The 24,996-nt window shown below is 47.1% G+C and overlaps 1 protein-coding gene across 9 annotated transcripts in view; it reads right to left on the bottom strand.

The window, feature by feature from the left end:
* SLC44A3 (solute carrier family 44 member 3) overlaps window positions 1-24,996 on the bottom strand; it is a 275,228-nt gene that overhangs the window by 193,399 nt on the left and 56,833 nt on the right. For 6 of the 9 annotated variants that reach the window (XM_029617502.1, XM_029617501.1, XM_029617499.1 and 3 more), the window contains 2 exons: window positions 6,624-6,731; window positions 5,392-5,534 (listed from right to left, as the gene is read on the bottom strand). In XM_029617502.1, coding sequence (XP_029473362.1) covers window positions 5,392-5,534; window positions 6,624-6,731 — 251 coding nt within the window. Of the gene's footprint in view, window positions 1-5,391; window positions 5,535-6,623; window positions 6,732-16,045; window positions 16,275-24,996 lie in introns of all 9 variants that reach the window. The other 3 variants (XM_029617495.1, XM_029617496.1, XM_029617494.1) reach the window with 1 other exon arrangement.

Here is a 24,996-nt window from a genome sequence, read left to right as displayed (position 1 = left end):
AGTACACGCTCAATGGTATGCAATATGCTCTCAGTAATAAGGCAATATACGCACAATAAGGAATATAATATGCGCTTGGTCATAGAGCTGCGCCTATTACGGGTGCTCAATACCTGAACAAGGCCCACAAAATGGCGCCCTCCACGGCGTGCCACGCCGCCGATCCTCTGTTCCTCGGAGACCAGAAGTAAGAGATGTACGCCTTACTTGATCCTCGGCGCTTCCCGGCTGGAACCCGGGCGGTCTCCGGCTGCGGGGGGAGAGGGCAAGTACCTTCACCGCCGCGTTTGAGGATATGCACCCGCTGCCTCGTCCACGCCGGGACCGAGGCGCCTAGTATGCCTCACCCGAACCTCGCCCGGGGGCTACGTCCCTGCCGCGATTCGGCCACCGGACCGAGGACTTAAACCTCCGGGAGATCACGGAAATCACCCCGGGAAACTCTACTGGGGGAGGGACCTTAGGGTATCACCGCAGGAGTGCGGGGCTCGATGCTGTAGAAGATTTAGTTGAAAGAAAGTAGAATGTAGAAAGTAGATTTGGAAACACGCTCAGCGAGCGTGCAGGCACTCCAAACTGCTTTGGAGACGGAAATTACTAAGTTGCTACACTTCCTGTGGGGGTATATATACCCGTGCTGACGTCAGATCCGTCTCCAACTGCTAACACGAGCATACTATACCCATTCGTTCTGAGTCCATCTGGCTACACGCCAGGAAATAAAGTTTAACAAATTGGGTAGAAACAAATACTAAAGCAAAAAAAAAAATTAAAGTATTTAAAATGTTCATCTCAGCAAAATCACAAATTTAAGATACTGATGCCAGGTGGGGTTTGGTTTGTTTTTTTTGAAGCATAATTTAAGCATGAAGACTAGAATAGTTCCAATCTGAAACCGTTTAGCTTTTTTATTTTTAAGCCTTTAGAAAATGTATATTTTTAAATGACTAAGACTGGAATCTTCCCATTTAAAAGGGAAGCTGACTAAGGATGTCTTTCTGTTCCATATCTCCCACATAAATAATCATACGACAGATAGTTTGAAGAAAGACACTTGCTTTATTGCCTGAAAGCATAAAACAAGAAAAGCTGTACTGTGTAGGTGGCTATTCCTTGGGAGGACAGAACCTGAAGGAAGGGTGTCATTTCGCCTTCTGATAGGAATGTGGTTTTCTTATTTAACGGTTGGGAGCATCACTTTCACTTTTAGTGAAAGTGAAAAATCATGCTGCAAGTCTGAAAGCAAGGTGCTTCTGTGAGAGTGTAATGTGATTGACCAAGCACAATCGAAAGCCAATGAACTCGCACTCTTCCTCCCGAATAAAATTTCCAACCTTCTAACACGACTACCATCCAACCATAATATGCCCCCCAGCTCCTTATCCCCCTTGACAAACTCTAAAGTTTCACTGAAATCCTTCGAACCCACCTCTTCCATGGAGATTGAAATCATCCTAAAGAAAATGAAACCCTCTACTCACCCATTCGACCAAATCCCGGCCAAACTACTACTACTAGTGCCGGACTCTATTTCCAAATATCTCTCCGATATTATTAACTGTTCACTTTCGCAAGGAATTTATCTGGACGCTCTAAAATTGGCCACGCTCAAACCTATCCTCAAGAAACCGAACCTGGACCCTGGTGACCCTAACAATTTCAGCCATATCTCCAACCTACCGTTTCTGGCCAAGATCATGGAAAAGGTGGTTAACAATCAATTATCAGAGTATCTTGAAGAACATAAAATTCTCCACGCTACTCAATTTGGTTTCCGTAAATCACATAGCACTGAAACCCTCCTCATCTCCCTCACTGACCACCTCAACATGGGCCTAGACAAAGGGCATTCCTTCCTGTTAGTGCTGCTAGACATCTCTGCAGCGTTCGATACAGTAAACCATTCCATCTTATTGAATCGTCTATCAGACATAGGGATAACAGGATCAGCCCTTAGATGGGTTGACTCATTTCTCAGCGATAGAGGCTATAGTGTCAAAGTCAATAATAAGGAATCCCCACGTATCAATTCACCACTAGGGAATCCCCAGGGATCCTATCTCCCACCCTGTTCAATATCTACCTTCTTCCTCTCTGCCAATTACTCACGACTTTAAAACTGAAATATTACATCTACGCAGATGATGTACAAATCTTGATCCCCATAACCGAATCCCTCACAAAATCTCTCAAACCAATGGGACAATTATCTGCAAATGATAAACCTTCTCCTCACTGGCCTTAACCTGGTGCTTATTTCAGCCAAAACGGAACTCCTTATCATTTCTCCAGATAATGGCGACATCCACCAGCAGTCACTTCCTAACACGCTTATTACACAAGCAAGAGATCTGGGAATTATAAATCGATAGTCACCTGAGTTTAAAGAAGTTCATAAACCACACTACCAAGGATTGCTTCTATAAACTACAGGTGCTGAAAAGACTCAAACCTCTACTACACCACTACGACTTCAGATCTTTTCTCCAGGCCATTCTGTTCTCTAAACTAGATTACTGCAATGCCATTCTGCTAGGCCTCCCAGCTTCAACCACAAAACCCCTTCAGATGTTGCAGAATGCAGCCGCGAGAATCGTGACAAATACAAAATCGGAGAGATCACATTACGCCTATCCTCAAAGATCTGCACTGGCTCCCAGTTAGCTTCAGAGTCCTTTACAAATCACTCACGATTATCCACAAAATCGTTCACCACCAGGTCCCCCTTGACCTACAATTCCCGCTCAAACTTCACACCTCTGCCAGACCCACAAGGGACTCTTATAAAGGATCTCTACATGCCCCTCCTAACAAAGCAGCACACTGGTCTTCTACCAGAGAACGGGCCTTTTCTACAGCAGGACCCTCATCTGGAACACCATACCCCCGGACCTCAGACAGGAATCCTGTCTTCTGACTTTCAAAAAAAAAAACTTAAGACATGGTTATTCAGACAAGCCTTCCCATAATCAAAGCCAGCTTTCTGCTATGCCACAGATCAGATATAGGCCTCAAATACCTGCCTTCGTTATAGTTGTAATTAGTTACTGAGTTTCTCCCCCCCCTTCTGCTTCTTCTTCCCAGTTACTTCCCCCTGTTTTATTGTAACTTTCGCTTCTGCCAGTTATGGTTAATGTTGTTTTCCTTTCTGTTCTTTGTAAACTGATTTGATATGATCTTTATCATGAAAGTCGGTATAGAAAAGCTTTAAATAAATAAAATAAATAATGTGTATGTGAGACAGGGAGGGTGCTTGTGTGTGTGAGAGAGATGGAGCATGTTTTTGGCTGGCTTGTGGCTGTGAGAGAGGGCATGTGTGTGATTGAGCCTGTTTGTAAGTGAGACAGAACATGTGTGTGATTGAGAGCTTGTTTGTAAGTGAAACAGAGAAAGCCTGTGTGTAAGTAAGAGAGAGCGAGAGCATTGTGTGATTGAGAGAGACTGGCCAGAGAGGTGACATGTGTATGTGCGAGAGAGACTGATCAGGGAGATGACTGGTGGTATGTGTGTGTGCGCGAGAGAGAGAGAGACTGGTTGGGGAGATGATTGGTGTGTGAGAGACAGAAATTGGTCCTGAGGGTGTGACTGGTGTGTGTGTGTGTGTGAGAAAGAGAAGAGACTGGTTGTGGTCCCTAAGGAAGAGGACTTGTGGAGGACAGCTTCAGCAGCTACTGCTGCTTCTGGTGTGGCCTGCAAGGGAAAGGAGTAGGAGAACTGCTGGAGAGGGTAAGTAAAAGTGGCTTTTTAAGTTCATTTTTCTTGATTGACTACCATTTTAATTATTGGGTAGTATGTGATGTGTCTGCTGTTTGAAATATTTTATTGGTGTTTGGTAAAGCTTTCAAAATTTGCATGAGTCTTTAATTATTGGATATTCTATTCACTGTTTTAAAATTCTTTTATTTGTATGATTTATAATTATGATTAATGATTTATATCTCTCGATTTTATTGATTTGTTTCATGAGGAATGGTAAATTTTTGGTTTTCCATTGTTACTCTGTATAGAGTCTGGCGTGATGCGTTTTACAGTTCAGTTTTTGTCTGCACATTTCTATTTATACTTTATGTGGCTTTATTCTGTGTTTGGTGAGGGTTTGTGTTCTGCATGCAAAGACTGAGATGAAGCATTCTTTTAGCATGTGGTTTCTCTGTAGGGATCTGTAGTAGTTTGGCCTGTTCTGTTTTCCTGATAGGAGGTGTATGGATATTTTAGATTCTGATGTAATATTTGTGGTATTCTTTTTCATAGGTGGGGTTGTTATTCTTTGAGTGCTGGCCAATAGTACTGTGTTGATACGGGAGGACCATGCCGAAATATATCACAATAGGTATGATGCCATATGAATTCCAAGATGCAAAGTTTTCTTGTTGGCATCACAACAGTGCATGAAATTATCACAACAACTTGTATATTAATTTTACCTCAATGTCATTTTTCATGTAAAATATGTTATAAATGCATAATTTAAAACTGTGTATGGGAAGGGGACGCCAGACTAGGTTTGCCTAGGTTGCCTAATACCCTTGCACCAGCCCTGATCACACGCTCAGAGTACGTTTCCATATCTGTATGTCTACTTTTTCAGCAAAATGTTACTTGCAGACAAAAAAAAGCAGGCATGGGCAACTGCACACACTGGGGCAGATTTTCAAAGGGGTACGCCCCAAAAACCTGCCCCAAGTTCCCCCATGCGCGCACCAAGCCTATGGTGAATACGCTCGGCGGCACACGCAAGCCCCGGGACACATGTAAGTCCCGGAGCTTTCCTGTGGGGGGGGGGGGGGGGGGAGGGCGTGTTGCGGCGGCACGTCATCTGGGGCAGGGCCACGGCCTCCAAAACTGCTCCCGGGCCGGGGAATCATGCAGCCAGGGCAAGCGTAACTTTTTAAACAAAGGGGTGTGGGGGGGGGGGGGGTTAGATAGGGCTGGAGTGGTGGAAGGAAAGTTCCCTCCGAGGCCGCTCCAATTTTGGAGCGGCCTTGGAGGGAACGGAGGCAGGCTGCCGATTTTGCGCAACCTTGTGCGTGCCGACCCCGGATTTTAAAAAAGATACACGCGGCTACGAGCGTATCTATTAAAATCCGGCGTACTCTTGTTTGTGCGAACAAAAGTACGCGCGGGCGTACTTTTTTAAAATCTACCCCACTCTGCATATCAGTGGACATTTCCATAATGGCAGCACACGTGTACTTTCATTTTGCAAATTTGTGCAAAGCCCGTGGGGAAAAACAAAAAAAAAGTATGCATAATCTTTGTCCCAACGCAGACTGGCTGAAAACTTCTCTCTCGCATGAGCATCTCTATAGTCAAAGCTTCCCAGTACCATTACACAGAGCCCACCATAGACAATTTAAAATATGAAAAAATGTTCATATTGCATATGCTTACTTTTTATCAGTCATGTCCCGTCCTGACAGAGGGGCGCCTCTAACGGGAGGGTTCCTCTTTCCGCACACATTCCCATAACTGTCGTACCCAAATATAAGTCTCTCTGCAGCGCCAGCCATAATGGCATATCCCGTTATAAACATCTGGCAAAGACAAGGGAGAAGCAGGAGGGTGACACAGGCTTTTAAAACAGAATCAGAACGTTTTCATTCGCACAGATTCGTTTGGCTGGCATTTTACTAGAATTTACGAGACAAATAGCACAGGCAAGCCAGGCGCACTAAAACTGCTCACTAAAAAGTGTGAATGCTACATTTTCAGTGTTTCATCGCCAGACTGTGGACTAACAAATTGAAAATGCATGCTAAAAGCATAACACAAAGGCACATTTCTCTATTTTTTTTTTTTTATTAATATAAAAGGTCACCCAACCACCTAATTCAGAAATATGCCAAGCAACAAACTTTCTGACACCCCCCCACCACCACCACCACCACCTCTCCAGATGCCAAACTGCTCTCCCCACCCCCACCCCCCCTGAAACTCCCCAAGCACAGCCAGGGAGAGGAAGGGGTTCACAGTGAGGCTTACTGTTAATATCTGTAGCCAAGGGCTAATTCTGCTAGGAAGGCGCCCTAGTATGCGCCTCAGTTCTGCATAGAGCTTTCATTCAAGTTAAAGCTATAGGTTTGTTGACTTGGCCAGCTGAATAGGAAGAAGTGCTCCCACACCCTTACACAGGGCAAAATAACCTTTTTAAGTAATTGCTACTTCTATATAAATTTACCCAATTGTGTACACTGAAGGCGTAAACATTCTACCAGGAAAGGACAATTAAGCATTAAGAAAATCAGTAAGTGAATTTAAAAAACAGTAGCTGTTAAGAGACAATTTAAAAGCAGAAGGGAACTTGTTTATTAAAATGAATACCGTTCCATGAGCGTACGGGTGGAAATATCGTGGCACTGGGTGGTCACGAGTACTGCCTAATTAATTTTTTAAATCATCATATCTGTGTGTCTTCACTTTTTAAAGGGCATGATGGTCCTGTTTCTAAAAGGGTTTCTCCAATTCTATTTTCTGAACAATGGTGCTGGAAACAACTGGAGCAAAAAGAGCCTTTCCTGTCAATTTGACTGACTCGCGGGCCCCTAAAATGCCCTTCAACCAGTGAATGTGATAAATTGCAACTACTACAGTTTAATAACTTTAGAAACAATAACTCTGCTTACCAAACCGGACCAGAAAAGGAAGAATAATATCAACCATGGGATGTCCGTGCATTTTCTGTAAATCTGGGGCCTCCATTGCCTCTGTCTGGAAGTCTCATGCTCAGAGACCTGGAAAGGACATTTAAAGAAACAGTACTTGATATTCAGGCTTGGGTAACTTCTGGAACTATCCAAACAAAACAAGACATATACTCCCCCCACTGCCCCCATGCTGCTTTGATAAATTTTGTCTGATTACTCGTTCCGCAGACAAAATGTACCCAGCTACTAAAGAGGCAGTGCTGGAGGGCATTGCTGGGGTGCAGTTTCATTTTGTCCAGGCAGCGCTGATATTCAGCGATACCTGGACAACATTAGTTGGGTAAGTATGATCGGAAAAATACCTATCCTAAAGGCATCCAGGTAACTTTATCTGGGTATATTCCGAACACTTGCCAGAGTATGTGCCACTGAATATCCAGGTAAAGTAATGCAGATAACTCTCTCTGGAAACTTTTTCAGCTCATTGGCAGACCTCATAACATTACCTTAATCGCAACATCAAAAAGAGAATGCTGAGATTTATAGAAAGAGAAGTTATCTACTGTACAGTTTACTTTAGCACAAGATAAGTTTTTGATCCACGGCAGACTGGAGAATTTAGGGAATGCTGTGAGAACTTTAAATCTACGAGTACTGAATTTTTCTATAGTTTCGATGATACCTCTGGCTGAATTATTTAAAACTTAAATGCCAGAAGTGCTTGGAATCTCACAGAGTGTTATGTCTTCTAATTATAAGGCCTTTTACCCATACTGATCAGGCCTTATCAGATCAAGAGGAAGTAGTTATGGATATTTCTGCAATATCTGGAGCATAAAGCCACACTGTTTGTAATGTTTGTTTCATTTCTTTGCAAGACTGAAATTTGATTCTCCGATTATTTTTTTTTCATTCAGCTCATATTTTTTTCATGGGTTTTAGAGTTTGGATTTTTCTGGACTTTTGTAGGAGGAAATTTCTCACTATGCATCAAGAGGTTATGGTCTTGGGGACTCATTTCTACAATTTCCTTAAAATGTATGATTGTATTTTATAACAGTTTTTTGTTTTTTTTTAGCCCTCTCAGCTTCATACTTTTATTGACTCAAAAGCTGCTAATAATGACTGATCTTTTCTTTTTCCTTTTGCTTCTGATGTAGTTTTTGGTAGTGGCTGGGTTAGCAAGGGAGTCTACTGGCTTTGTTTTGAGGGAGTAATTGTTCTCTTGGGGAACGATTGCCATTAGTTTTTTCTTTATTCTCTCTCCCTGGTTTTCCAGGCCTCCTTACCATATAGTGGTCTCAGTTGCAATTGATATTTTGTTTTAATTTTCTAATACATTTCCATTAACTATTTGTAATTTTGCTTGTCTCTTTTGCAAGTGTATGCTTGTACTTTTATTTGTTAAAGCAGAAATAAATAGTTTTAATAAAAGTTTTAGAGAGAGAACAGAATCATTACAGGTTCTGCTTTACAAACTATTTCACTTAGAAGCTGTCACAAAATCATAGCCAGGAAAAAAAAACCAAAGACAACAATCTAAATTATAGCAATGGTTTCTATTCTTAGAATTACTCCTGGGGGAATTCTGCGCACAAAAACTGAAAATTCTGCAAAATTCTGTAAACTTTATATTGGTCAAAATAACACAATTTACATGACAGTCTTTAAGTAATTACATTTTAAATTACAGAAAAAAGTTATTAAAGTTGCAGAATTTTAAATATTTTGAGCAGAATTTCCCTAGAAATTCACTGTAAGAGTGTCCCTTCCACATACACACACCCTCAAACAGGCTCCCTTACTCTCTCTCACACACACACACATCCCCTCATACAGGGCCCTGTCTCTCTTGCATACACACCCACACAAGCTCCCTTTTTCTTTCACACATACATCCTCACACAGGCTACCTATGTCTCTCTCTCACGCAGCCCCTCAACTCAGGCCAAATCCCTTCACAAAGGCTAGCACCCTCACATACACACAATCCTTCACAATCTCCTCATATAGGCTCCCTCTCTCTGAAACCCACACTCAAGCATCCCCCCACCCACCCTCTCTTACCTCCCATGCTCTCTCTCACCAACCATGCTCTCTGTCACCCTCCCCTCTCTCACACACACATTCTCTCTCACTGGCATCCCCCTCAGGCTCTCTCTCACACCCTCCCCTCCCCGACACACATGCTGCGGGACGCGCTCCATTTGCGGTAAAGATGAAGGCCTGGCGCACCGTTCGCAGTGAAAAGCAAAGGCCCCCGTGTGCCGCAAACGAAGCGCCGGACCTTCATCTTTGCCGCGAACGGAGCATGTGCCGCGGGACGCACTCTGTTCACTGCATGCCGGGGTCTCCTCTGCTATTTTCTACGCAGAATTTGGCAATTTTGCGCAGGGGGGGATTCTGTGCAAATTCTGCGTTCTGCAGTAGCGCAGAATGGAGTGCAGGATGTATGAGGATGAGTGAGGTGTAGGAGTTGACAGTCTGGGGAGGGTTGGTTGGGAAGCAAATGGAAAATAAGATGGGATGGAGTCATGCAAGTGGTTTTGTTGTTGTTAGATGCTTTAACCTATTTGTGATGTGTTGGCTGTTCATGTTATTGTTGGCATTTACTCAATGAGGGATTCACTGGCTGTTCATGTTTCATCCCAATAAAAATTATTTTGAAAAAAAAAAAAGAATTCCCCCAGGAGTATAGAATGCAGTAAATGTTATACAGCACCAACTCTTCTGACGCTCTCTTGACTATAAAACATATGAGCTGGCATTTCAAATATATATATATATATATTTTTTTTTTTTTTTAAAGTCCACAGAAGACAGTTTTATTTATTTATTCATTTTTTATATACAACATTCATGTTGACTTCATGTCAAACACTGTGATCTGCTCTCCATTTCCTGATTAAAGTTACAGAGCATAGACACTCATCTAAAGTCACCTTAGTGTGGAAGTGCTTGGCCACAGCCATTGATCACTATTTTGTAATGCTTCAATCAAAAGATAAATTTAACTTGAGAAAGAAAAATTACAAATCTGCAAACATTTTTCGTACAGCACAAACCATGAACCTTTTCTCTCTGACCTCTGTGGGAGTCTATCAAAGACCCAAATCTTTAGGGTGGGGATGGGGGGTAAGGGAAATAATATTTAGAAAACTTAGGACCCAGGGTCATTTTTTTGCTTTTTTTTTTTTTAAAGCTATTTTGCTCTTTATTTTTTGTCTATTTTTTAGTTTTATTTTGTCTTAATTTTACTTTTTGCTGTCCTTTGTTCTCACTGTCCTCCAGGTACTATCCTTTCCCCACTTCAGAGACCCTTCCTTCCTCCCTCCTTCCCCTGCTTTCAAGCACTCTCCTCCCTCCCAGGAATTTGTCCATCCACCCAATGTCCCTCTCCCTTGGTTCAGAAACAGGCCATTATCTTTTTCTTCGGACACCCATGCTACCAATTTTAACTGCCTGTGTGAGTTGGTGCTCAATATTTTTCTGGCCCTACAGATACTTGTATAAACTCATGCTCTTTGCCGCAGACTGCAACGTGGAGAGCAGGTCCCCGGAGCAGATAGGTGCTGGGAGAGAGGCCCGCGCAGCCGGCGCTTGAGCCCATCGGGGTAAGGCCTTTAAATCTCGCCCTACCTCCGTGGGCCCCCGCCCCGGCCACGGGGAAGTTCCACACTTACCTCCTCCTGCTTGAAATCGCGCCGATCCGGCTGATTCTCCGCTCTCCGCCCACCGCCGCAGGAAGCCACAAGACAGGCCCTCCTATTTTCAATCTTCATCAACCAATCCAGGAGAAGCACGCGAGGTATTTAATCACGGACATCCGAGGCGCCGCGCGCCGAGCGTCGCGCGCCAAAGGAGCGCGAAAAAGGGGCCTGCCCCTTTGTGCGCCCCTTCGTGCAGCCCCTGAGAGACCCTGAGCCCTTGACCACCCATTTCTCACACCTACCTCTTCTAACTACCGGAAGCCAGCCGGACTCTTACTAAAATCCACCAAGCCCTCTAACGTGCCAGAACAGGACCGTCTACACCATCCAAGTCAACCATCCAACACTCAATCACTCCATCTGAAACTTCTAATGCATGACAACACAGCCAGAGACAAACGACTGCTCAGGTGACATACTCTGACAACGCACAGGAATACAGCACCCAATCAACCACTCCAGACAAAGACAATCAACCTCACAACAGAAACCACACTTGAACAATTCGACAGGACTCCAGCATCAACCCAGCAACTACTTCACAACTCAACAACTCAACACAACTCAACAAATCAATCCAACAACTGCACTCAATCGAATCAAACATCTTATATAACAACACATACAATTTAAAAGGATCCAGCCTCCAAAATGCATCCAACATTCTCAATCCCAATCATACATCACTACTTCCCACAGAAAAGAAATCTAACCAGACAAGCAAACCTCCACAACCTAAAATCACTCACACCAATACTAATAGCACCGATAACACAACTACTAGGCCTCACCCTATCCCTCTTCAATGCGCAATCTATAACTAAAAAGTCGCTAATTCTCAATGACTACCTCACCGACACGAAGCCTGACATTTGCGCAATAACAGAAACATGGCTGAAACCATCAGATACGGCAATCTTAAACCAATTACCGACGCTAACCTACGATTTCTTCTCCCTTCCTAGACTGAAAAAAAGGGGAGGAGGAATCCTTCTTGCTACAAAAAAAGACCTCAAATTCTCTCAACATCCGATCCACTCCAATAATAAACTTGAGATAGGCTTCTTCACATCTCACCAACTCCAAATACTTCTAGTCTACGCCCCCCCAGGACTATTAGAAGCTGACGTCTCATCCATCATCGAAATAACAACAACACTCCTCAACCTGGACACCCCAGCAATAATACTCGGAGATTTTAATCTCCACATGGACATCCCTGCTCTCTCACCTAGCTGCCAAACTCTTCTACTAGCATTCTCAGCGATGGGCTTCTCCCAAATAGTCAAAAACCCGACACATAAAGCAGGCCACACACTAGACCTGATCTTTATCAACAAAGGCATAAAATCGACTTCTCCAATAAAAAATCTGAAGGTACCCTGGTCTGATCACTCCCTCATTTCTACATCATTCTCTCTGGAAAAATCTACTACCAGTCACACACCTTCTCCATCCTTTACCTACAGGAAACCCTGTAATCCAGATGACCTTACCAATCAACTAACCAAACACCTTCCCAATATAATTCTCACTGATCCTAATATTGCTTTACACTCCTGGAATACGATCACGGAATCAATAGCCAACAAGCTCTGCCCACTTACAACAAAAAAATCTCACCCAGATGCCTCCAAAAAACAACCATGGTTCTCAAACGATCTTAGAAGGATTAAACAAATACTAAGACAAAAGGAATCTAACTGGCGGAAAACTCCAAATCCCAGCACACTCTCAGACTACAAAAGCACGCTACAACAATACAAGGCCTACACCTCCAAAGCAAAAAGAGACTTTTTCGCATCCAGAATTCACAACTTAGTCTTTGACGCGAAAGCTTTATTCAACTACGTTTCCACCCTCACCCAAGTTCCCTCACCAGAATGCCCTAGTAATCAAGCTCAAGCCAAAGCAGATGAACTCGCTCTCTTCTTTCAAAACAAAATCAAGAATCTTCTTACTCAACTTCCCTCCAATATCGCTCCCCTAACTCAAGCTCTAATGCCCCACATCAAAAACACTCACCTAGAAATGTTTGAACCTACCTCCTCCTCCGAAATCCAAACCATCCTTAGAAAAATGAAACCATCTTCACACCCAGCGGACCATATACCAACAAAACTTCTCCTCACAATACCAGAAACCATTTCCAAAACATTGGCTGACATAATCAACTGTTCACTCTCACAAGGTTCCTTCCCAGAAGACCTCAAACAAGCCTCACTCAAACCACTTTTAAAAAAACCCAACCTGGACCTAAAAGACCCCAACAATTACCGCCCAATAGCTAATCTACCTATCATAGCCAAGATTATGGAAAAGCTTGTTAACTCCCAACTATCGGACTTCATTGAAGATAACAAACTGCTTTCCGTCTCACAACATGGATTCCGCAAAAATCGCGGCACAGAATCCCTTCTTACATCCCTAACAGACCTCCTCATCCTAGGTACAGACAAAGGACAATCATTTCTGCTGGTCCTTCTAGACCTTTCAGCAGCTTTCGATACCGTAAACCACGCGATCCTCATTAAACAGTTAGCCGCTATAGGAATCTCTGGCTTAGCGCTCTCCTGGTTTAAATCATTTCTAACCAACAGAGGCTACAAGGTAAAAATACAGAACAAAGAATCAGCACGCCACGACTCGACCGTCGGAGTCCCACAAGGTTCCTCCTTATCCCCTACACTCTTTAATATTTACCTCCTTCCACTATGCCAACTCCTCACCAACCTCAACTTAATACACTTTCTCTATGCGGACGACATCCAGATCCTGATCCCTATCAAAGAATCATACTCAAAAACCCTCGAATTCTGGGAATCCTGCCACCTAGAAATTAAAAGCCTCCTCAACAGCCTTAATCTGGTACTAAACTCATCTAAAACTGAAGTTCTACTCATAACTCCCGATAACAAACCCACAGTCTGTCTTCCAACCAACCTACAAACCACTCATGTAAGGGATCTAGGTGTCCTAATCGACAATAAATTGAACTTCAAAGCCCACATCAACAAAACAACTAAAGACTGCTTCTATAAACTGCAAGTCTTAAAAAGGATAAGACCACTCTTCCACGCCAAAGATTTCAGAACCATTCTCCAAGCCCTCATCTTCTCCAAATTAGACTACTGCAACGCGACTCTTCTGGGCCTCCCCTCCTCATATACAAAACCACTCCAAATGGACCAAAACGCAGCAGCACGTTTACTAACAAACACCAGAAAAAGAGACCACATCTCTCCAGTCCTTCAAGCCCTCCACTGGTTACCAATCCACTTCACAGTAATTTACAAATCCATCACATTATTATACAAAATCATTCACCAACACACCATAATCGACCTACAAATTCCTCCCCGTGTTCACGAATCAACAAGACCGACTAGGGAAGCCTACACAGGATGCCTCCTTGTTCCACCCGTAAAAACTACTAATCACAGAACCTTGAGAGACCGAGCCCTTTCAACAGCAGGCCCTCCGCTATGGAACTCTATCCCACCAGATCTAAGAAACGAACCATGCCTCTTAACGTTTAGGAAAAGACTTAAGACATGGCTTTTCAGGCAAGCCTTCCCGAACTCCACCTAACAAGATCCATCAATGACTCCTATGCTAAGAGCTGTATATAGTGGAACCCATATTTATTTTGTTCTCTTGTATATATAGAGGACTCCTTATTTACATTGTACACTTGTATATAATTATCCTCCTCTATCTCTTTATCCCAGTTCATGAACCCTTGTTAATTGTAACTGCTTCTCTTCTCCACGTTTATTTATGTTTTTGGTTATATTCTTGCACCCCTGTTTTCTGTAAACCGACATGATGAGAACGAGTTCTTGAATGCCGGTATAAAAAAACCTTAAATAAATAAATAAATAAATAAATAAATAAATAAATATTAGACAGGGCAAAATGGGGGTTCAGAACTCTGTTAGTAACACTGCAAAATTATATAAACAATAGCTGTTGCCAAGTCTGTCCATCTGTATGCATGTATTGGGGACCCTCTACCTGACTGAATTTGGCAGGTAAATCTGTACTGGAGGTACCAACACTCTTACAGATCTTCAGCCAAATCTGTCCAGCAGGAGGTCCCCAGTACATGAACTGGGAAAGCAAGCCCATTCAAGAATTGGCAGGAACAGGTAGGAACCAGATTGTACAAGACAAGAAGACTTAGAAATATGCCTTCTCTAGGATATGCTAGATGTGTACATTTCTCCAACTTGTTTAATTAAGATTTTTTTTTACCTCTGCCAAAAGGTTTGTAGAGCTACTATACAATAATATCACAATATCTTTTATTGATAAATTATTCGTTTAAAAGAGATCTACATCCACTAGGCCAGTGGTTCTCAACTGGTGTGTCGCCACACTTCCCGGTCCCCTGCTGACCCAGCTGCTCCCCTGTCCTTCTCTGCCCGGGCTTAAAATGCTGTCAGCCCAGGCGGAACGTGGCAGAACAGCCGGAGTCAACGGCACCAGCATAGTCTCTTCTTCCTGCCCCCCCCCCCCCCCCGCGGCCCGGAAGAGGAAGTGGTGAGCAGCGGGTGCGTGCGCGGGAAGAAACGACCATGCTAGTGGGTCAGCGTCGGCCCGAAGAACAAGAGAGGCGTGGCCTGAACAATGAACAGCATGGCTTGAAGAAAAATGAAGAAAAACGTCAACTCCCGCGGCCAATGGGACTCCTTGCTCCGTGAGAGCTGAAAATGAAAGAGGTTAGGGTTGGCAGTAGGCTGCTGCTGCCGCTAGTTCCGGGGAGGGAAGGAGGGAGGGAGAGAGAGAGTGAATGAGTAAGCAAGCATGTGTGTTTGAGATCCTGTGTGTGTGTATGTGTGTGAGTGAGATAGCATGTATGTGAATGACTGAGAGCCTGTATATGTGAAAGAGAGTATGTGTGTGATTGAGAGCCTGCCTGTGAGAGAGAGAGCATGAATGTAAGTTTACCATTGGGAACCTGTATGTGTAAGTTTGTGATTGAAAACCTGTTTGTGTGAAAGAGTATGTGTGTATGATTGAGATCCTTTGTGTGTGAGAGAGATCATGTGTATGTATGAGAGAGAGCATTGTGTCTGTGTGTGATTGAGAGCTTGTTTAGGTGAGGGAGCATGTGAGTATGTGATTGAGAGCCTATGTGTAAATGAGAGAAAGAGAGAGCATGTTTGTAAGCATGTGAATGAGTGTGTGTGTGAGAGAAAGAGACAGCATGTATGTGTGTGACAAAGCCTGTGTGTGTAAGCGTGAAAAGATAGACAGCATGTGTGTAAATGTGTAATTAAGAGCCTGTATAAGTGAGAGAAAAAGCATGTGTATATGTGAGTACTGAGAGCATGTGTGTATAGGTGTGTCATTGAGAGCCAGTGTGAGAGAGAGCGCTGGTATGTGACTGAGAGATGAGAAAGTTCCAAGCAAACCACCCCCCTCCTGCTAATTCAAAACAATCTCAGGACACCTGGATATCAAACGTTCCCAGGAATGCAGAGCAAAACAAATTTTGTATCCTTATTTTTCATTACTGGGTCTTTGTGTCTGCTATTTGAAATATTTTATTGGTATCTAGAAATTCTTTATATGAGTTTTTAATTATTGGATATTCCATTTTTCATCTGTTTTGAAATAATCTGTTCTTTTTGTTAGTATGGTTTTACTGCTACTCATTTTATATTTCTTGTTCCCTGTACGTACCAGGATCAGTCCAGACGGTGGGTTATGTCCCCTGTCCAGCAGATGGAGTCAGAGCAAACTTCGGAGGGTGCTGGCATATAAGCTGGTGCACCCCTCCTAGATCCCCAGTATCTCTCTGACTCCAGCAGATGTGAGGAGGGGAACCCGTTGCTTCCCCTAACTGGTGGCTTCTGTTCCACGTTTTTATTCTTCTCACTATTCTTCTCTTTAGGTTGGATCAAGCAGGTTTCTGTATAAAAAAAAAAAAAGAAGAAGAAAACCAGTAGAGAGGCGGTTAGGGTTTTGCACTCCCTACCTTTTCTTGCCATCAGGACTGCCTCCTCTCTCTCCCCCCCTCCCCCCTCGCTCAGTCTTCCTTGATGTCTCTTCATGGGTAAGTTTTTGGTTTTTACTGTTTCTTTGCTTTGCAGCAGTGGATCTTTGGCATTAGGGGGTGGATGCTGGTGGTGCCAGCCTCTCCCCTCCTCTCAGCCGCAGTTCCTCTCCTCCCCCCACGGCCCTGCGACACGCCATTCCCCGGGGCCGAAGCAGCATGGAGGTCCCATTCCCCTGCCGGCCCCGAGGGGAGGGGTTCCCGAGTCAAGCGAGGGCGAGGCGGGCCCGCTCCTCCCGCAGCATGACTCCCGGCTTGCATGACTTCAGCGCCGTTGTTCCCACCCCCGGGCCCGCGCTATGCAGCGCGCTCGTTGCCCTTCCTGCGGCGGCCCGGGACTGGGCGGGTCACGAGAAGGCCCCTGCGGCAGGTGTCTCCCTAGGGGGGAGACAAGCGCCGCTCCACCAGAAACTTCTCCGCCGCGCTCAGAGCGCCACGTGCCTCGGTGAATAGCCCCGCCCCCTCCTTTGGCGGAAGCGGTGGCCATCTTAGAACTGGAGGGCAGCGTGGGATCCGATGCTGAGGAGATTCTGCATGATTTTTCGCCGCTGTCACCGCCGATCCCGGATCCGGGTCCGCTCCTAACCACCCCTGGGCCTCCCAGGGACCTCCCAAATCCCCCCAATGCCTCTCGGTTTTTCAGCGGACTTCGTGGTGCTCATGCACCAGGCATATCTCCAAAGTCTGCATCCGCTGGGGGGTCAGCTGCGGTTCCCCCACCCGCTAAAGTTCCAAGGATCGCAGGCGCGGCAGGCTCAGTAGCGGGGGCTGTGGTGGGGGGTCCCAGGGTGCCCCTGGCCCTGCCGCTGCCCCTGGGCAGGACGTCTCCTTCGCCGGACCCAGGGGGTGACCCGGCGTCGCCGGCAGATGATGAAACGACCCTGGCAGCGCACTTGGAATGTGACAACCCGCGGGTGCTCCGGATCTTTCGTAAGGAAGAGTTGGCGGACCTCATTCCCCACGTTCTTCAGGATTTGGACCTCGATCCTCCCGTCGAGCCACCAGGTCCCCTGGCTCCCTCCGTAGCCTCCTCTACCAAGAAGGGGGATCCAGTGTTGGCGGGCCTGCGTCCCTTGGCACGGACCTTTCCTATTCATGATTCGTTTCTCCAGCTTCTCGTGAGAGAGTGGGACACTCCGGAGGCGTCCCTCCGGGTTGGCAGGGCTATGGACAAGCTCTATCCTCTCCCTGGAGACTTCCTGGATCTCCTTAAGGTCCCCAAGGTTGACTCGGCGGTCTCCGCCATCACGAAGAGAACCACAATCCCGGTAACGGGGGGCATGGCCCTTCGGGATCTACAGGACAGGAAGCTGGAGGTCGCCCTCAAGAAGATCTTTGAGGTCTCGGCGCTGGGGGTCCGGGCAGCCATCTGTGGCTCCCTTACTCAGAGAGCCGGTCTTCGATGGGTCCAACAGCTCCTCACTTCGCAGCAGTTGCCACCGGATGAGGCGGCTCAGGCTGACCGGCTGGAAGTGGTCATCGCTTACGGGGCCGATGCTCTACACGACCTGCTGCGGGTTCTTGCGAGAACTATGGTGTCAGCGGTTTCCGCCAGACGTCTCTTGTGGCTTCGGAACTGGGCAGCGGACGCCTCCTCCAAATCTAGCCTGGGGGCCCTGCCTTTCAAGGGCAGGTTTCTTTTTGGCGAAGACCTAGATCAGATCATCAAGACTCTAGGGGAAAATTCAGTCCACAGATTGCCCGAAGACCGTCAGCAATCCTATCGTCCGTCTTCTTCGGCTCCCAGGAACCGTTCCCGCACCCAGCGGCGTTATAGGGGTGCCAGGCAACAAGGCCCGAGGGCGCCCTCAGCCAGGTCACAGTCGTGGCCCCGGCCCTTTCGGGGGTCGCAGATCCCCCAGGGACTCCTCGACGCAGGGAGCCTCTGGCAAGTCGCCTCAATGATGCCAGGCCAGTCCACTCCTCGCTACCCCGGATTGGAGGTCGCATCGCGCTGTTCGAGGAGTGGACAAACATCACCATGGACCAGTGGGTCCTGGACATACTAAGACATGGCTACGCGTTGGAGTTTGTCCGGCTTCCCAGAGACAGGTTCATCTTCTCTCTCTGCGGGTCAAGTCACAAGCGCCTGGGGGTACGGCACACGCTAGACAGGCTTCTGGACCTGGGAGCCATCTCGCCCGTCCCCTCAGGAGAGGTGGGCTCGGGGCATTATTCAATTTACTTCGTGGTTCCCAAAAAGGACGGCTCCTTTCGTCCCATCCTGGACCTCAAGGAAGTCAACAAAGTGCTTCGGATCTCCCGGTTCCGCATGGAAACTCTTTGCTCTGTCATTGCGGCGGTGCATCAGGGGGAGTTCCTAGCCTCTCTCGATCTGACAGAGGCCTATCTGCACATTCCGATCCTACCGGCCCATCAGAGGTTCCTTCGCTTCAAAATCTTAAGTCAACATTTTCAGTTCCAGGCTCTACCCTTCGGGCTGGCGACTGCGCCCAGAACCTTCACCAAGGTCATGGTAGTAGTGGCAGCCGCACTACGTCGAGAGGGGATCCTGGTCCATCCTTACCTGGACGATTGGCTCATTCGGGCGAAGACTCTTTCGCAGGGACAGGCGGCAGTCGACAGAGTAGTAACCTTCCTCCAGACTCTTGGCTGGGTGGTGAACTTCAACAAGAGCAGTCTGCTGCCTTCCCAGCAATTGGACTTCCTGGGGGCTCGCTTTGACACAGCGTAGGGCAAGGTCTTCCTTCATCCGGACAAGGCTCAATCCCTACGAGATCAAATCGTCCGGTTTGCTTCTCTTCCGGTACACACGGCGTGGGACTACCTCCAAATTCTAGGATCAATGGCGTTCGCGATAAACCTAGTACCTTTGCACACCTGAGACCCTTGCAAATGGCCCTGCTCTCGAGGTGGAAGCCAGTCTCTCGGGATTACCAGGCGGTACTCCCCCTTTCTCTGACCGCCAGGTACAGCTTGCGGTGGTGGCTGGACCCCAGGAACTTGGCTCAAGTGTGAGGTACTGTAACTTGTGACTCTCGCTACCATGGCTGCTCCCTACAGGTGCAGATAAATTGTGAGGAACTGCTGAAAGATGTTTAAAGATAAATAGTTTACAGTAACTTTTTTAAATTGATTATTTCTACTTGCCATTGGTGCATCTGAAATTCGTACAATAGGGGTAACACTCTTGAAGGTGAAACTAACCTGGTAAAAAAAAACAAAAAACTGAGACCCAAGTAAACCAGTTTTGAAATATGTAGAGAAGAGGAGGAAATGGGAAAGTGAAACAGGCACATTTCCTCTGACAAGGGCAGATCAGTCTGTAAGTGACTGAGTAAAGTGAAGATGGAAGGGAACAGAACACTCAGAATCAGTAAAGATGCAGAGATGAAAGGAGTTGAAAATCTGGGCACCAATCAATTTTGTATAAGCCAAAAGGAACATTCCCCCCCCCTCAAAACGTATTTTTCCTTTGTTTTTGCCTGTTTTTTGTTTTTTTTTGGCATACTTTCCTGATTCATTGTTTTACTTTTATTGCTTTTTTCCCTTTTGCTCTTCCCCGTCCTATCTCTGGCCCTGAGCCGGATGCAACAGCAGCAGTGGGCTGGCAGCAGGAGTACCTCCCAAGCTCAGGACATCAGGCCTCAAATTTTGGGCAGTGGTGCTGGGAGCTTTTCCAGCCTCGATGGATCATGTAGCATTATAATGCTTATGTACTCTGAACGTGTAATACTTGCCTAGACATGTACACTGACTTGTTTGGGAGATGTATGCCCTGCATATGAAAATTGGTTCTTACCTGCTAATTTTCGTTCCTGTAATACCACAGATCAGTCCAGAAAAGTGGGTTGTGTATCCCTACCAGCAAGTGGAATCAGAGAACAATTAGAACTTTGGGCACTGCTACATAACGAGAGTGCCACCTGCAGTCACTCAGTATTGACCTGTACCCAAGCCCATGCTAACAGAACTAAATAACGAAGGATAGCACCCAACCAAATTTACGGACCACCACTTCGTCACTGGCAAAAAACCAGACTGAACAACTGCTAAAAACTGCTCTATGAATCATGTCTGCAAAAAAGGAGCTTCAACAATAAAAACCTTAAGCAGGTTCTGACCAAGACAGTCTTTCGGTATCTGAAGAAAGGGGTGGGCCTCTGGATTGATCTGTGGTATTACAGGAAGGAAAATTAGCAGGTAAGATCCAAATTTCATTTCCTGAACATACCCAGATCAGTCCAGAAAACTGGGATGTACCCAAGCCACCCTACACTGGGCAGGAACCCGAAAGACCCGCACGAAGCACACTCTCCCCGAAGGACGGTTCATCAGAAGCCTTAACGTCCAATCGGTAATGTTTCGTAAAAGTGTGAATAGACAACCACAATGCCGCCCTACAGATCTCCTGAGGCGACCGTAACTGACACTCTGCCCAGGAGGTAGCCTGAGCCCTAGTGGAATGAGTTCTGAGACCCAAAGGCACCTGACGCCTTCTGGCTATGTATGCCCCGCAAATGGCTTCCTTAATCCACCGAGATATGGTCGCCTTTGACGCTTTGTCCCCTTCTTTGGGCCACCAAAGAGAACGAACAAATGATCAGAACGTCTGAACTCATTGGTAACCTCCAGATAACGCAATAAGGCGCGCCGCACATCCAAAAGATGAACGTCTCTGTTCTGAGAAAACTCCCAGGACCAGTTAGGGATCCCTGGAAGCTCCACAGTTTGATTGACGTGAAAGGCTGAAACCACCTTAGGGACAAAGGACGGAACTGTATGCAATGATACCCGATCGTTGTAAATCCGAAGAAAAGGATCCTGACATGACAGCGCCTGCAACTCTGAGATCCGACAGGCCGAGCAAATGGCCACCAAAACACCGTTTTCAAAGTCAGATCTTTCAGGGAAAGTCCACGAAGAGGCTCGAAAGGAGCGCCACATAATAACTCGCAGGACTAAATTCAAACTCCAATCCGGTCACACCAAACGGATGGGAGGGCACAAATGTTTGACCCCCTTAAGAAACAGAGCAATATCCGGATGCGCTGCCAGCGAACAGCCGTCAAAGTTTCCCCGCAAGGCACCTAGAGCTGCAACTTGTACACGAAGGGAATTGAACGCCAAGCCCTTAGCGAGGCCCTGTTGCAGAAAGTCAAGCACCCGAGGAACATGCACCGCTAAAGGGTCGCAGGAACGCTGATGATACGTCTCAAAAAGCTTCCAAACTCTCACATAGGCCATAGACGTGGCTAGACGTCTCGTCTGTAAGAGGGTAGAAATGACTTGTTCTGAATAACCCCTCAAGCGTAAAGGTTGCCTCTCAAAAGCCAATTCGCGAGAGAGAAGTGATCCTCCCGATCCAAAAATATGGGCCCCTGACAGAGCAGATGCGTTAGATGAGTCAGCTGAAGTGGACCCTCTAAAGCCAAGTGTACCAGATCCGCGAACCACGGACGACATGGCCACTCCAGCACCACCAGAATCACTCTTCCAGGGTGCCACTCTATGCGACGGAGAAGCCGACCTATGAGGGGCCAGAGCAGGAAGGCATACAGAAGAATCCCCGTGGGCCAAGGACACACTAGAGCTTCTATGCCCACTGAGCCATGTTCTCGGCGACGGCTGAAAAAACAAACTGTTTTTGCGTTCGCCTGCGTTGCCATCAGATCCAGCTGAGGAGTTCCCCATCTGGCGCAAATGAGATTCCACGCCTCGAGAGAGAGTTCCCATTCCCCTGGGTCTATTTGCTGATGGCTGAGATAAATCGGCTTGCACATTCTCTACTCCCGCGACATGGGATGCGGCAATGCCCTCGAGATGGCGCTCCGCCCAGGTGAACAGAAGACGTGCCTCCAGTGCTACGGCGGGACTTCGAACCCTGCCTTGCCGGTTGATGTACGCCACCGCTGTCGCATTGTCCAAGAAGACCCACACCATTTTGCCCTGGATCCAGGGAAGAAACGCCCGCAGGGCCAGACGAACAGCCTGGTCTCGAGCCGGTTTATGGATCAGGATCTTTCCATTGCCAACCAGAGCCCTTGGGTGGACCTGTCTGCACACACCACCCCCCAACCTGAGAGGCTGGCATTGGTGGAGATTATCAGCCAATTCGGAGTGTCCAAATCCACCCCCCGTTTCAGATTGTCCAGCGACAGCCACAATGACAGACTGGCTCTGGATTCCGGAAGTAGAGGCATTGGTAGATGGAATTGCTCCGACACTGGGCTCCAGCGAGACAAAAGTGCACACTGTAAAGGTCTTAAGTGAGCGAACGCCCAAGGAACCAAGTCCAAGGTTGAAGCCATGGAGCCCAGGACCTGAAGATTATGCTACACTGTGGGATTGTTTCTTCAAAGAAGGGAATGTATTTGTTCCTGCAACTTCCCTATTCGGTCCGCCGCTGGAAACACTTTGCCCAGCAAGGTATCGAATTGTGCTCAGAGATAAATCAACTTCTGAGTGGGTTCCAAGTGACTCTTCTGCACATTGATTACCCAACTTAGGGATCGCAAAGTGAACATCTCCATGTGCACTGATCTCTCGCAGTCCACCCGAGACTTTGCGCGAATCAACCAGTCGTCCAGATACGGGTGGACCAAGATTCTCTCCTGACGAAGGAAGGCCGCCACCACCACCATCACCTTGGTGAACGTGCGTGGAGCTGTTGCGAGACCAAATGGGAGGGCTTGAAATTGAAAGTGTCATCCCAAGACCTTGAATCGCAGAAACCTCTGGTGATTCAGCCAGATCAGAATGTGTAAATATGCCTCCATGAGGTCCAGAGAAGCGAGAAACTCTCCTTTTTGAACCGCGGTCATCACTGTTCTCAGGGTTTCCATACAAAAGCAATGAACCCGAAGGCAATGGTTCACCTTCTGCAGATCGAGGATGGGCCAAAATGTGCCCTCCTTCTTGGGGACCACAAAGTACACGGAGTCCTGACCTCGTCCCTCTTGAGCCTCTGGAACTGGGACAATAGCTTTGAGCTCGAGAACTCATTGTAGATTCACCTGGACCACCTCTCACTTGACACTTGAGGCCACTCGGGACTCCACAAAAACCTCCCGGACCGGGCGCCGAACTCCAGTGCATACCAGTCTCTTCCGGACCAGCGACCCCTTCGAAAGGGCTGCTGGCACCCTGAAGCAGGAGGTGCGGAGTATCTACCCGCTCTGAAGCGGCGAGAGTCCCGAAACCTAGCTTGAGGAGGGAAGACTTTCTTAGATCTTTTATCTTCCAGCAACAGATTGCCCTTGGATTCGGCAAGCAGCTTTACTAGCTGATCTAGATCCTCCCCAAACAGGAGCTTGCCCTTAAAGGGTAGATTACAAAGCTGGGACTTGGAGGACAAATCCGCCGCCCAATTTCGCAGCCAGAGGAGACGCCTCGCCGAGGTCCTCACCAGATCATACAAAGCATCTGCAACATAAGCAATGCCTGCTTCTAGGCGGGCAGACTGCAGAGCTCCACTGTCGCCCGTACCGGCCCCGGCAGCCAACTCCTGGACCCAACACAAACAGGCCCTCTGCATGAGGCTAGCGCAATCCGCCGCTCGAAGGCTTAGCGCGGCAACCTCGAATACTCGCTTCAACTGGATCTCCAGCTTATGGTCCTGCATATCCTTAAGGGTAGCTGCCCCAGCAACCAGGATAGTGGTCTTTTTCGTGACTGCCGAGACTGCGGCGTCCACCTCTGGAATCTTCAGTAAATCCAGAACATCAGACGATAACTGATACAGTTTCGCCATAGCTCTGCCCACCTTCAAGTCGGAATCCGGAGTCTCCCACTCCCGGGTCACTAGTTTGCGAACCTTCATTAGGCAGAGGAAAAGATGTTGTGGGACCCCTAAAGCTGTCAAGGACTGGATTGAGGTCCTCGTTGTCAGACCCTTCTTGAGAAACATTAAGTCCCAGAACTTCAAGGACCTGGGGAATAAGAGGTCTTAACTCATCCCGCTTGAACAAACACACCATGCAGGGGGCATCCCCCTCTGCAGGAGGGTTATCGGGCTCATCCGTATCCACATCAGCCGGATCCAGCTGCGGATCCGGGTCTGCCACCCCTACTACCCCAGAAGCCGGCGTCGCCCCAGACCCCGGGATCAGATCTCGCGTACCCTGGGGAGAATCTCCTGTGGGGTGAGCCTGATCAGAGAGGCGCTGACAAGGGTCCGTATCCTGACCTCTTTTTTCAGACGGGTCCGAACCTGCCCCCAGGAGACCGGGCCGCTTTACGCGAAGCCGAAGGCGAGAAAGACTTTCCCTCCCCAAGGGAGGAGGCAAGAAGCCCTGAAGAGCCCTCTAACCCCGGGGAACACGCTGCGCATAAGAAGGCCGCATGTAACGCCTGGCCACATGACCCACACGCGTGGCTGGCCTACAATTCTGTTTTCAGTCCCATCCGCAGCAGCGCGCCAATAATCTGAAGTGAAATAGAAAAGGGCGCAAATAAAAAAAAAAAGAAATGCTCGGAGCCACGACGTGGAGAAAATTTCAGTCAGGCAGGACCAGAAAAAACAAACTTTTCGTGCTTCAGGCTAACAGACTACCGGCTGAGGAGATAAAAAACATGCGCAGCCATGCCGCGGGAAAGGAGCCTGTCTATAGGACAT

This window comes from Rhinatrema bivittatum, chromosome 10 (genome assembly GCF_901001135.1).
Source record: "Rhinatrema bivittatum chromosome 10, aRhiBiv1.1, whole genome shotgun sequence".
Taxonomy (NCBI): domain Eukaryota; kingdom Metazoa; phylum Chordata; class Amphibia; order Gymnophiona; family Rhinatrematidae; genus Rhinatrema; species Rhinatrema bivittatum.
The sequence above is the reverse complement of the archived record's forward strand: the minus strand, read 5'-3'. Positions and strand labels throughout refer to the sequence as shown.